The following is a 13722-nucleotide window of genomic DNA, read 5'->3' as shown; positions in this document are numbered from 1 at the left end:
GAACTCTCAGCTACAGAACTGCAGTAGCTACCACCTGCCTGCAGAGAGGGAGAAGGGCAGGAGCGCCCGTACTGCGACATCCCAACCGGCACCGTCTGGGCAGGGCACGGAGCTCAGGGATATCGTCCCCGCGCAACTGAAGACAGTAGGGACAGCCCAAGAGGTTTATAGTTTAAAATTTGAAGACTTATGCAACAAAAAGTTCCTAATTGATAAGGAGTGCCTCAGAGGAGGAGTGGAGAAAGGGAGAGGTGTAAGTGCACGGACTTGCTGACGAGGTTTACAAAAGGACAGCCAAGCCCCTCGGCTGCACCACCTCCTGCCCCACCAGCACGCAGAGCGGGGCACGGGGGGCTGAACCTTGGTCTGTCCTTGATGGCTCTGCTAAGCCCAACGAGTGTCAGGGCAGGAGGTACTCTTCAGGAAGAGCATATGGCATCTAACTACATCAGACACAGCTGACAGGCAGGGCTGTCTGCAATAAACAGCACATTTTCCCCCAAGCTGCAGATTGTAAGAAAAACATAGAAAACAACGATGTTAACTGAACAGCTTGACCAGTAAGCATTGCTTCAGCAATGTTTTAATTTTGAGTGACATAAACCCCACGGTTTGCAAACACGAGTGGTTTACTAGTCAACCATCCTTCTTTATTTCACTCCAGCTCAACGCCTACTTGAATGCACATATTTCTTGGTTTTGTGGACAGCTTAAGGTTTTACTCCGAAAGATCAAATTATCTGATTCTCAATCCCAAAAGGAGGAAGTCTATGAAATGGTGCCTTTTCTGAAAGCAGACAGCAAAAGTTTTTTGTGTCTCCAAATATTTTGCAAATTCACAGTTCTTAAAATATTTGTCTGGAAAATATATTTTCTCCATAAAATTGTCATTTTGTGGATTACAATTTATCTTTAAAACTACAATCTTGGGAATTACAGAGTTTGTGAAATCAACATCTTCATTCTTCTGCCAAAGTTACAAAAACCCTGTTATTATAATATTTAAATTTTAATCTTTGACAGGTCTGAGTAAATGTTAGGCATAGTACCAAATTCAGTTCAGCAACAGAGATAAAAAACAAGAGTCTCAGGTGTTCAACCCAGAACCGCTGTTTAATCCTTAAACACTAGAGCTTAATTTGACCTTCAGCAGTCCCACTGTCTGGGAGCACAACTCTGTGAAAAGGAGGATCGCAATGAGATGGTCACGGTTAGATTAGGGTGATGAGGACTACACGCTCTCCCAGTTGGACACAAAACTTTAATGCCAGCCCTAAGATGGCTCTGAAGATGGAGGCACAAGGGGGACCAGGGTAACTATCAAATAGGGCATACAGAAGAAGATGGTGCAAACAATTACAATGAGTTCTATTTTCACTAGGAAATATCAAAAACAAGGGGCTTTTTCAAAAAGACAAACATTGGCTTTTAAAATTGTAGTCTCCTTTAAACTGGAACCTCATCACTTACATGCAATGACTTTAGTGAGCTCAGCTAAACTGCAAAATTAATCTAAAAATACAAGGCATATGAAATCCATGTTACAGTGCATAGAGTCATATACCAACACATGGGTCATTCTGCTTTGGCCATGACATTCACTGTCAAAGCCACACTATCATGCACTAGTCAAATTTCATGAACGTGAAACGTTTCCAAGCATACCAGTGAACTCAAGGGGGGCAGCTTTTCCCAGCTTTGCCAACACAGGACTCCACTGTTACTGCCTTCTTACTTAGCAAGCTTTCACAGAACTCCTAAAATGAAGCACTGTACCCAGTGCAGAGCTACACACTTGCAATCAATTTACAGTAAAAACAGGTTCAGAAAAATTCTAGTAGCCCTTTGGCATACGTAGCAATCAACAACTCTGATATAATTTTGCCTGCAGTACACACACAGCTCCAAGAACTGAGGCAGTTCTAAAGATCACACAAGTATAATGGAAGCATCTCCTTACCTCCAGCGTGTTAGATCTGCAAAACACTTACAAATAAAGAATCAGATCTCCTCATTATGCAGGCTCCTCCGTATCGCTGTCCGAGATGAACAGCTGTTCTACCGAATAAAGCATCACTGAACAGACTCTTACCATTGTGACCGGGTTCTCCTTGCTCTGATCCTCTTCTCGGCGGCAGAGCTGCCTCACCTGGCACTCTAGGGCTTTCCACGTACTTGGGCTTCCTGACCGGACCTGCAACGGGGATGAGCTGAGTGTATCCCAGTCTTTCCAGGACTACAAGTTTCATATGTACAGTGTCTATCCTCTGTGATGCAAAAACAGTAGAGGAATTATTTCGTACATGTACAGCTGCTACCGTAAAGACTAGCGAGCTGCTCCACTTCCACTCTTGTGAAAAAGAAACCCTCTCTTTGGGCTTTCTGGAATGCAAAGCCTGCTGGAAAACAAAACCCATCTGCTTGCTGGGACAAACCTGAAAAAGTTTCCTGTATACGTACAGTGAGTGGCTTCACGTGCAAACTCAGACAACTTTCAACGGCCCTCCTCGGTGCAGAGCTTTTATTTTCCATTATAACAGGAAGATAATTTTGTTATCAGCATCTTTGAAGCTAGGAGAAAAAGACTCCAGGCAGACAGCTTGCAACAGCAACACACTAAATAATTCAAACCCAAGCAGCTTTATATTTCAGCGTGCTTTCTCCAAATGCTGACACGTGCCCTGCTCATAAGGAATGGCGAAGAGGAGTTCAAATAAACAAAAGAGAACATTAGTGGCCACTAATGGTTTCTGGTTTCATTAAACAGCAACATTCCCAGTTCACGTACACACTAAGCTCACACACACCACCTTTAGTGCTAAGAAGAACTGTATATTCACACACACACTTTTCAAAAATTAAACTGATTCACTGTTTCCTCTCACTTTTCCCTTCATGCTTTGGTTTCAGGCTGTTCATGATCCTGTTCTTTGCTAAATACGGTTTAGTAGCAACCACAGGCCGTGTTAACTACACAATCTAACGAAGGGGAACGATGCTGCCCTCTGAAGGGTTAGCAGAAAAAGTACACAGGTACCACTGAACCAACAACCATCTGCTTGCACTACAAACACAGCGTGAAATTCTGATCTTAACTCAGCACCTGATGCTGCTGGCAGGTCAGACTGCGACGCTGATGCACGATGTGTTGTAGGACTGAAGCTCCACCACACATTTACCTGCATCCTCAAAAACACGTGAACAGAATTTTGTACCAGTAAAGGCATTTGCAACATGAGTTCTGGAAAAGCATGAACAGGGAAACTTGCAAAGTTCCACACTGGAAAGCTAAGACACTTAAATGGCATGGGGAATGCAAACATCACCAGCAGTGGTACTGAAAACTCAAACTCCAATTTTTGTCCAAAATTTTCATTTTCATCCCAATTTCTCGTAATGTGTGCAACAGAGTCACTCGAAACTTTCAAAATTTTAGTGAGCTTGAGGTGTGGTAGGTGATTCCAATGCTTCATCCAGAAGAACCTAAACATTAGCTGGAAGTCCCTAGAAGCAGTCAGCTGCTGGGCTTAACAAAACCCTGCAACAGAGGTATTTCTGCGATTTCCCCAGCTTCGGCCATAGACACTGATTTTCCCTTCTTATTTAAAGACAACCTCTTGTTATATTACAGAGCTACAATCTCAGGTTCTCTCTACCACGTAACATCATCGTAGGAACAGGAAAGGAAGATTCCTTGCTTGAAAATATGCCCGAAGCACTGCAGCCAAATGATTTTTAAATACGTGCATTAGGCCACAGTGACAAAGCACAGGAGAAAACCACTCTACTGGCAGCATTCCACTCCTGCATGTTTGTGCATTACTCTTGTTATTTTATTCATAATAATGATAAAATCAGAGTCTCAGAAGCAAGTATGCAGAACTTGACGTATTTCATGAAGAATGTTTCTTGTGATACTCCACAGAATCTTGAACTTACAGTTACATGGTCACATTTTTTTTTATATTTTGTTGTTTGTTTTTTTTTTTTTCCAAATCAAAGAACCACTTAAGTTGAACTCTGTCAAATTCAAATGGGAGAAGCTGAAGTGATGGAACTCAACTCAAATACTGTGTTACATCTGCACTCTTTAAGAACTAGATTACATTATATATCCTGGGAAAGAAGGAAACGCAACCACCAAATGGCAGCAGTACTTTATTTTGGGAACTCCAAAAAGTGGCTGTTTTTCACCTCTAACCAGGTCAGTAAAAAAGGTGTAACCCCAAACATGCACCGCTAATGAACACCCCAAAGGCTTATGGAAAAGGCTGTGATGAATGCACGCGTAGTACAAGTACCAGAGAATCACACCAGAAAGAAGTCGAATAGCTTGAAGACAAAGTTATTAAATTCTTTAACCCAGAACTGTTTGAAAAGCTTTGGTCACTGGAGCAGGCTCCCCAGGATGAGGCCATGGCACCGAGGCTGTCAGAGCTCAGGGAGCATCTGGACAACGCTCTTAGTCATGTGGTTTAGTTTTAGGTAGTCCTGCGAGGAGCAGGGAGTGGGACTCAGTGATCCCTACAGGTCCCTTCCACGTCGAGATAGTCTATGATTCTGAGAGGGCAGAGAAGGTACTGGAACCTCAGACTGAACAATAAAAAGGAGAAAAACTCTTGAACACAGGTGCTCACTAAGTGAGCCCTATCCATCCCCATCTAACTAAAAGAAGTCAGAGTAGCACAAAAATATTAATGTAAGTGCAATCAAACAGTGTTCAAGCTACAAAAGGAATCTCTGACAGTTTGAAATACCGACTGTTAGCAGAGTATCATCACTGCACCCACCTGTTCTTTCAGACCACCACCTAAAAGTGGAGATGGGAATATGGTGAGAACCCGATTTCTTAGCTCAGAAAAGCTGGGCAGGGAATGTAAGTCATATATGACCATACGTTTATACCTGCCTAGAGACCACGCGATGATGACGTGTTTTAACCCAAAAGACAGCTTAGTTACCAGCTGTCACCAGAGGGTGCTCTATAAACGTCATTCCACAACAAAAACAAGGGGCACTGCCCCTGGAGAAGGCAGCTAAAAATACATTCCTTTGAAACAAAACCACATTCTTCACGGAGACAATAGTCCAAATCTGTCATTTGTAAGCAAAGTATAATTAGACGTATCAAAGTTGAACAACAAAAAGCAACTGTTCTAAAAGAACCACAACAACACATAGCAGTCGTGTAAAATACATCAGAATGGAAATATCTTCAGGATGCATTTTCAACACTCACACTTTAAGCTGTGGAGGAGACCCTTTATTGAATTTTCTTCCCCACTTTCTGGTCACTTTCTGGCCTGTCACTAACAATCTGCACCATTCCAAGTTAACCCAACATTCCATGAAACAGAAATCATGCTGTCTCCTTTTCCCACCGACTGTCTGTCTTCCAGGCAGAACAACACCAGCCAAATCTATTTAAGTCATTTCTCCTTCAGAGCCATTCCACACCGTTAGTCTTTCCTGCTGCCCTCCTCTAGTTCTTTCCTAGCTCTATCCTAGATTTTTAAAGTTGGTATCACCTGAGCTACACCAGTATCTTCCTGAGGCAGAGGAACTACAGATCTATACAATTCCATAGCAATACTTTTTTTTTTCCTCATGATTTATTGCTTTCCTAGTAATTTTTAATGCTTTTTTTACTGCAGAACAGCTGATTTTCCACAAGATTATTGTAACTTGTGCATCTCCTTCCTAACCCTCCAAACTGGCTTTCCCTCCCATCAGCATTAAAGGAATTTGTATCTGTATTGACACTGGGGATTGCCCTGACCCAGGTGCAGGACCTTGCCCTTGGATAACTCATTGCATGCAAGAGGAACTGCTTCCCAGTGCTCTCAAGATCAGTGCACAAAACTGAAGCCTTAGGTGAAACCAGTTCTCTTACCTAGTCTAGTCTCAAGTGCTGGTTAATTTATTATTTAAAAGTTTTAATTAAATTTTAATTTAAAAACTAACTAGAAGTTAAATTGCACATTTATGGAAGGCTATTCCAGCAGTCATCTCTGGCATTCACTGATGTCTTTAGAAGGAAAGCTGCTTCCTTTCTCTGTTCAAGCATGATGGTATCAATAATTTACGTCAGTGAACATTTACTGCAAGGGCAGCAGCAGTATCTTTCATTCACACCTTAAACTCCAACAACCAACTTTTTGGAACCTCCTTTATAAATCAGTATTTTCATTCTTTTAGTTGACCTTCCGAAATTAGAGTCCAATCAACTATCACCCCTTTAAGAACACGACTATTGGTTTAGTTGCACACCTGTAAGATTACCAACCCAAGCAATGTTCATTCCAGCTTCACAGTAGAAGAAACTCAACTTACAGGGACAGTTTTTCATTCACTGCTCCCCTTCCCAGGGCTGTCCTGCTGACAACTTTTTCCTTGTCCTGTTTGTTTCTGCTCTTTTATCCACCTCCTCCTCAATGAACCATTTCATTAAGGAAGCTTTTGACTCCAACTGAACTGGTTGCTTTAGTTCTGCCAATAATTTTAGGCTCCTTAGTAATTTAAGATATAGTTTCTCTCTTCCCTCCTTTTATAGTTAGAGTTGAGGACTGAACTGGGGCCAGAAACACTGGTACTCTTCCAAGCTCTTCTCACAAAGAAAAAGCTCCCCCACGTCCTATGCAAATAATTAAAACACCATGTCACTCACAGCAGATGGTGCAGCTTTCCGTGCTCCAGTGAAGAAGTTCAGCTTGCTGTCCCGGGGTTTTCCCTGCCCACGTGTTGTGAGGTTCTAGTGGCTGACCTACTCGGAGCTGGATGGGCAGAGAGCAGCTATGACCACACACGCACCGCAGCAAAGTCGCCTCTCTCAGTCGTGCACCTCTGCGGCCGTGCCTGCCTGCCGTGACAGGGACAACAGAGCAGCCAACACTGCCAACCCACCGGTCCCCCGGCGTACGAGGACTGATCAGCTCGCTCTCAAGCCTGAACCCCTACCTAGGGGGGTAGCAGACGAGAGAAAGGAAATGGAGAGCGGGACGCCAGAGATCAGGAGAGCAGCTTGAAAGAGACACCAAACCCACGAGTCCTGTGTTGGTCCAGGGCGCCCCAGACCAGCAATTTCCAAATCTGTTCTGAACAGATATCTCCAACCTGCTAAACATGGAGGTATCTACAACACTCTTCTCAGTGAGATGAGTCCAAACCTGAGAACTGATAATTACATTATTCATGGAACAAACATGCCTACGATGGAACAAAATCCTCTTAGTCTGAAGGGACAGAATGACAACACCACACTGCCCACAGCACCTCTGTGGCTAATCCATACCAGCAAAAGCATTCTGTTCTCCGAGTCATCTGGAGTAGAAAACTACAGAGAGGTACAAAACATTCGCAGGGAAAATCATTTCAAGCATAACACCCTTTTTCTACCATTGCATTTTTAATCAAAAAAAAATTAGATGAAATCAAAAAAACCCTGAAGCAACCTAGAAGGTAAAATAACCTCCAAAATTAGAAAATGTTCACGTGAGTAAGAATATGCCTGACATCTTAACCTCAGATTACTACTTTACCTTTCTGTGCAATCCTTTCTTCTTTCATCCACCATACCCTGAAAAATCTTTAACTTGCTATTTGTAAGCTACTAAAACAGAGTGCTTTGAGATCAGTACATTAGTATACTCTCTCTTTTTATTACTCCTGCCCCAGATGCTCAACAGAGAATTTATATTAAATCATCTTCCATCAGCTATAGTTTGTTGAAAGTCAAAGGAACAGCACAGAATGTTTCCATCAGCACCCTATCACCTGGTGAGCTATTTGCACAAGATGATGATACATAAATGCCAATGCCTTCACAGCACTTCATAATCTTAAGAAATCTTTTTATTTGGCTATATATCGCAGTGGAATGACTTTGAAGTCGTCCTGAATATGGCTTTTCATTCAAAATTTATCAACTGTTACACATTTTCTGCAAGAGAAACAGTCAGGAGCCCAGAGTCCGCTTATAAAAATGTGAGTCACTAACCTGAATCACGGAGTGGGGAGGTAAGGTATTACCTCAAATGTACCTAGAATGCAGTCAAGTTTTCCCAACAGTAACAAAACTAAGAGTTAGATCCTGACCTTCAGTGAAGTCTGGCAAAAATCCCACTTCCTGCTCCTGAAGGACTTCACTCTATCTTTTAAAAGCGTTTAGCACGCAAATCACTTGTAGTGAGACCGAACAACAAAATACCATTCTGTGGGTCAGAATTTTTATGTGAACTGTCAAACCAACTCAAAATTATGTAAACACGAAGTGAGATTATTATTTTTAAATTTTGAAAGGAAAAAGTAAATATTCATAGGCAAGTTAAAACAATAATACTTTTTACAAATTGTCTTTACTATCCCGTGGCAATTCTTTGAGCAACATTTTTTTCTTTAATTTTATGTAAAATGGGTCATTAACCAAGACATTTCTCAGTGCTGACAAAAAACAACTTTTGAAACTTTGCTCCTAGACCTCATAAACTTTACAACAAAGAACCTCAAAACTGTTGAGTGTCTCCACAAGGAACAGGGATATGGACAACTTCACTTGACGCTCAGGCTGTGACCTGACCGAACCCCAGTGATGCCGGCGCGTTGGAATGATGTACATGTACAGAATGCTGATAAGGGAACCAGATGGAGCAGCCTAGTTAGGAAGGCTCACACAGAAGTATGCTGTCATTACTAAGGACACAACCGCTGAAAATTAACAAGTTTCTTGTCACAGCTTCAGCAGCAATTTATCTATCAATACATTCATGTATGTAGATAGGAGTAAAACAAATGAACTGTAAAAGCCACCAACAACCTTCACTCTTCCACAGTCACTAACAGACGCATAAACAAAGGTTTTTGCGGCTCTCTTCTACCTACCTGAGACACTAATCACAAATAACCAGCTTTAAACATATTCAGACATTTCAATATAGGTATTTGCGATACCAATTAGAATAATTCTTTGCTGTATGAAATAATATATTCTATTTAATCACCAGGTACCATTTTTGCCCTGGGAACATGCAAAAAGCATTCACTGCTCCTGTTCTTATTGCAGAAGATTATACAAAAGTAACAGTAAAATCTTGTTAAAGCATATCAAAAACTGAGTTGAAGTGCTATGAAGAGTTTAGTAGCTCATCAGTTTCATTTTACCTGGAGACTTTTTGTTGGATCTCGACTGCATCAGATAGGACTGGCGTGGCAGCAGAGGGGAAGATGGCAGCGACATTGAGACTCCTTTAGCCAAGTTCATTCTACAGGCGTCCTCAGAGGCTGGCTGATGGCCAACGGGAAAATCTGCATTGTGGCCAGATGTGGCTATAACCTGCAAGGCATCCTCTGGGCAGGAGTCACCTGCTAAAAATAAAAAGGTGTCATCCGAAATCATCCGTTATGTGACATACCAAAATAAAAAGCACAGAGTTGCACTGAAACACAAGTATTTAACACAGGAAAACGTGTTTGCCAGCAACAATTCAGCATGACTCGTATTACTGTGCACCCTCCACTGCAGAATCCAGACAACCACTAGAAAAATTTCAATACACAAGTAAGCGAGATTTTATTTTCCTGTAATAGAGACAGACAGGGGGAAGAAAAACCTCACTTTCAACAAAGTACTTTTCAGATTTCATCCTTAGAGGTAAAACCAAGTTTCCTATGAAGGTAAAAGTACTTTTACAGCTGAAAAGGTATTTTAGGATCACTGTGATACCCTGAAAGTCAAGACCACCCGAAAATATTGTTTACTGAACTAGTTAAAGGAGGAATTTAGTTGGGTTCCCTCTTACACCCAACTAAAAGGTGGATCACTAAAAGGTACACTCGCAGATGGCCAGTGTAAACTTTATTTTTGTTTTAAAACTGAGATGTCCAGTTATGTGCAATTTGACAGCAACAGTGATTTTTTATCTAAGGAAAAAAACAAGTTATTGGTTCACAACATACCAAGTAGCACATCCAAACAGAGCAACTTCTTGCCAGTGCAGGAAATGCAATTTCAGCTAAATCAAGAATATATTTTCAAAACAACAGAAAAATATACTGTTCACAGTAATGATTCAAAGAGCAGAAATACGTGCTGGAAGTGCTAGGTTTTTCCTAGTCAGATGACAGGAGCAGAGCTGAAAAACGAAGGTTAACAACTAACTACAGCTTTTTTCAATAACCAAATTAGGGTATTGCTCAATAATTTACATGAGCTACTGTTGAAATTGAATTGGTACGACCAAAGATAAAAAACAGCAAACCAGAACCAATGCAAAGAGGAAAGAGAACACCAGAACATTTTTCAGACCAGTCCATGTGCAACAAGCAGCGTGGCTGAAGCACTGGAACCCAAAGTACAACTGGAAGAGAAGACAAACGAAGGAGCAGTAACATCTTTTCCAACGTGAATCCCTCATACCAGGTTTATTTTCTTACAGTAAGGAAACACATCAGATAAACGTGGGTCTACACGATCCACACTTCTTGTTCATTCTGTTGTCATCCAATTGTTGCCTTCAATTTTGAACAGCTGTTCTCCTGCCACCTTCCCCTACAGGCAGCACCAATTGCACACAACAAACTTTCACACTGTGTCAGAAGGAAAAAACCAGTTCTAACCCTTTCAGAAAAGTAAAAATATTTTTTTCAATTTAACTACCGCTCTTTTTTTAGACGTATGCATGGAAGATAAGAAAACCAAACATGCCTGAATGCTAAAGTCTCATTTCCTATTTCCAAAGGTGCACGTATTTAAGATTATCTGGGGTTTTTTCTAGCCGTACTTTTTTCCTCACAGCAGCCACACGAGGGCTATGTATGATACCTGACCTTGAAGAATGCTATGCTAGATTCAAACTTAACATTTCGTTCACTGTAAAACTTACTCTCTTATTCCTCTGAAACCAACTAAACTACCACCTCCCAAAAGTTCTTCTACCCTGTATGTTCCATTTATCGTAATCGTGCATTTTCTATTTTGTATAAATTGGGCTGATGACCAAATCTACACACTTCATCCAACTTACAGCAAAAGTCCCGTAAGATACTTGGGTCTACACACAGGACTAGACAGACCCAAAATGAACAAGCTCGTGGGATCCACAAGGTAATACATTATGCTTTCCACACAACCACCTGGTACTAGGGAAACAATACCAGAAAAATGCACGAGTAATAGCTGTCAAAATACAATTTGTTACAATGCCTGAATATAACCATATTCATACACTGAGGAACAAAGAAAACTGACATTATTTGTTACTAACATAAAGGTCAGTAATTTCACACATTTTAGCTACCAGAACAATACTTTAAATTTACATTACATTTCTTGGTCTCTACCCCAAGGTAAATCAGACAAACACCAGTTCTGGAATAGGAGAGAGATGACCTCTCACAAGTTTTTTAACAACGTCAAACTAAACCAAAAGGAATGATCCTGTGAAATCCCACGTTCTTATTTTTAAAACCTCCGAGTTGTACATTTTCCACCGCCAAGTAGCCTCTGGACAAAAAAGTTTCATAAGCATCAATCAACACCAGAGTTCTTCTTCAGTGGTCAAAGTAACCATAGAAACAACTTAATAGCTTTAAAAACCACACACAAAAAGCTTTGAGAATGGAAATCAAATCCCAGTTTAGTTGTACCTAAGGATGCAACTAAAAGGCATAATCTGATTAACTACCTTTTTTTTTTTCCTTAAGATAAAAAAACATACAAGTATGGCAGACTAATGATTTTGTAGAGCCTAATATCCTAAAAGAGAACTTGAACTTTAAGATCAAACTAATCCTTCTATTGAATACAGAGGATAACTAAAATGAAAACCCTTACAGTGTATATGTCAGTATTAAACACAATAAAACACATCTAATTCTTCGTTCAATATAAGTTACTTAGAAACCAGAAGAATGCCAACTACTTTACCAAAATACATGTAAACTGGAGTCTGGTGCAGATGTTTGAATTCAGTTTATTGTAACATGAAGGAGTAGGATTGCAAAGTTCAAACCAGTGAAAGCTGAACCAAGGAAAATGCAGCCTCCTTAGGTCTGAACAGTGACTGACTGCAGAACAGACGGTGCTCCGCAGACCCCTCTCAACAGCCAGTTCTGGGACAGCTGGTTTGGTCGTCTTCTCCTAAAAAATCCTTAGCCTATCTACTAAGGGGAAACAAAGACTCTCAACCCACTTAAAAAAATATATCTGACATAAAATTATGCTGTAGCAGAAGAAATCTTGAATTCTGCAGGTCTGCTTAAGATTTTTTTTGTTTTTTTAAAAAAAGAAGCATTAGCTGTACAGGATCCTCAAAAGCCAACAGGACACAGTCCTGGGTAACTGTGGTGCTGCAGCTCTGTGATAACTTCTGCACGTAGAGCCATTACCAGGAAAACCCAAAAAGGTGAGCTCAAGGGGTATAATTCCTTCACTATTTTAGAGCAATGATAACGGTCCGAGTTGAGATGGAATTAAATCACATTGACACGGGGAGTGTGCAAAGATTGTGAAGACAATCAGTACTGCTGGGTTATTTTGTAGGCTGCTTTACATGAGGCTTCTGTTCTCTTCACACCAAGCACCCCACGATCCCTCTGTGAAAACCGCTGAGTTCTGAGGAACAGCACAAGGGGCAAACTGTACCGATGTACACGCACGCGCAGCGCTGGGAAAAGACAGACTGTCTGCAAACAGGAACATCCAGTGTTCACATGGACACGCACGTTATTACTGACAGTCTTATTGAACTTTATTCTGCATCGTAGGATGTGTGGAGAAAAGATGAGACTTTACAGGTAAGTTCAGAAGGAAACGATGAGTGGGGAAAAAGAAGTTAGTTGGATGGCATGAGGAAAGCCGTATAGCTGGAAAGCACCTTCCAGAACGAGGCATCACCACGTCTAAGCAATAAGAAACTGTTTAAGGATTACCAAAAATAGAGGTTTTGATATTTTAAAAGCCAGTTTTCTTCTATGTTCCATTCCCATCCTATTTTTCAACAGAACTGACAGGCAACTGCAGGCAGAACTCTGTGGCATGGTTCAGTGACTGTGTACAAGGGGCTTTATTTTAATTGCCAAGCACTGATAATTGCCCTTTAAAGCAGCTCTGTCTTTCACAATTAAAATGCTCACGTGTGTGTGTCCTTGCACACACACAGCCAGTCCAACCGAGCGAGAAGGCAATCTAGGAGGCCATAAGGAGCCAAGTGACCCGGGTCTTCCCAGTCAGGGCAAGGTAACCACTCACACTGCTGCTAACACTGATGAGGAGTTGAAGGAAAATCCACGGTACGTGACGTAGTCCCTCAGCTGGCCTCTGGGCTAAGAAAACAGGCTGCTGCCACGTAAAACACATGCATTAGGGAAGATCAACATTTAATTCTTCTGCTCTTAAGACTCTGGAGAGAAGGGAGAAACTAGCCTGGAATGGGAAGAAAACTCATTACAGCCTGAGTAACAGAAGCAGTGAAGTACACTGGGTGAGAAACAAACCAAGCAAAGATTAGAATAAAAAGCCCAAACAGACAATCTTTGCCAGCGATGCTCATACTTTGTATTATTTGCTTACTTTCTGGCATTTATTTCTGAACTCTGGATTACTTTTTCAGTACACAAAATACTAATGTTCTCTTGTAGTGCTTACTTAAAAAAACAACCAATTTTTAAAGAAAACAGTGATAAATAGAGGTTATTAGGACCACTGAAGTAATTTCAATTTATGTGTTT

General features: G+C 41.1%; 1 protein-coding gene across 7 annotated transcripts in view; it reads right to left on the bottom strand.

The window, feature by feature from the left end:
- The window catches only part of TANC1 (tetratricopeptide repeat, ankyrin repeat and coiled-coil containing 1), a 67264-nt gene that overhangs the window by 28835 nt on the left and 24707 nt on the right, over nucleotides 1–13722 (bottom strand). For 6 of the 7 annotated variants that reach the window (XM_068408278.1, XM_068408283.1, XM_068408282.1 and 3 more), the window contains 2 exons: nucleotides 9157–9360; nucleotides 2093–2194 (listed from right to left, as the gene is read on the bottom strand). In XM_068408278.1, the coding sequence (XP_068264379.1) occupies nucleotides 2093–2194; nucleotides 9157–9360 (306 nt within the window). The remainder of the gene's footprint in view (nucleotides 1–2092; nucleotides 2195–9156; nucleotides 9361–13722) is intronic. The other variant, XM_068408279.1, reaches the window with a different exon arrangement.

Source organism: Nyctibius grandis, chromosome 9, assembly GCF_013368605.1.
Source record: "Nyctibius grandis isolate bNycGra1 chromosome 9, bNycGra1.pri, whole genome shotgun sequence".
Lineage (NCBI taxonomy): Eukaryota > Metazoa > Chordata > Aves > Nyctibiiformes > Nyctibiidae > Nyctibius > Nyctibius grandis.
This window is presented reverse-complemented; position numbering and strand designations above follow the sequence as displayed.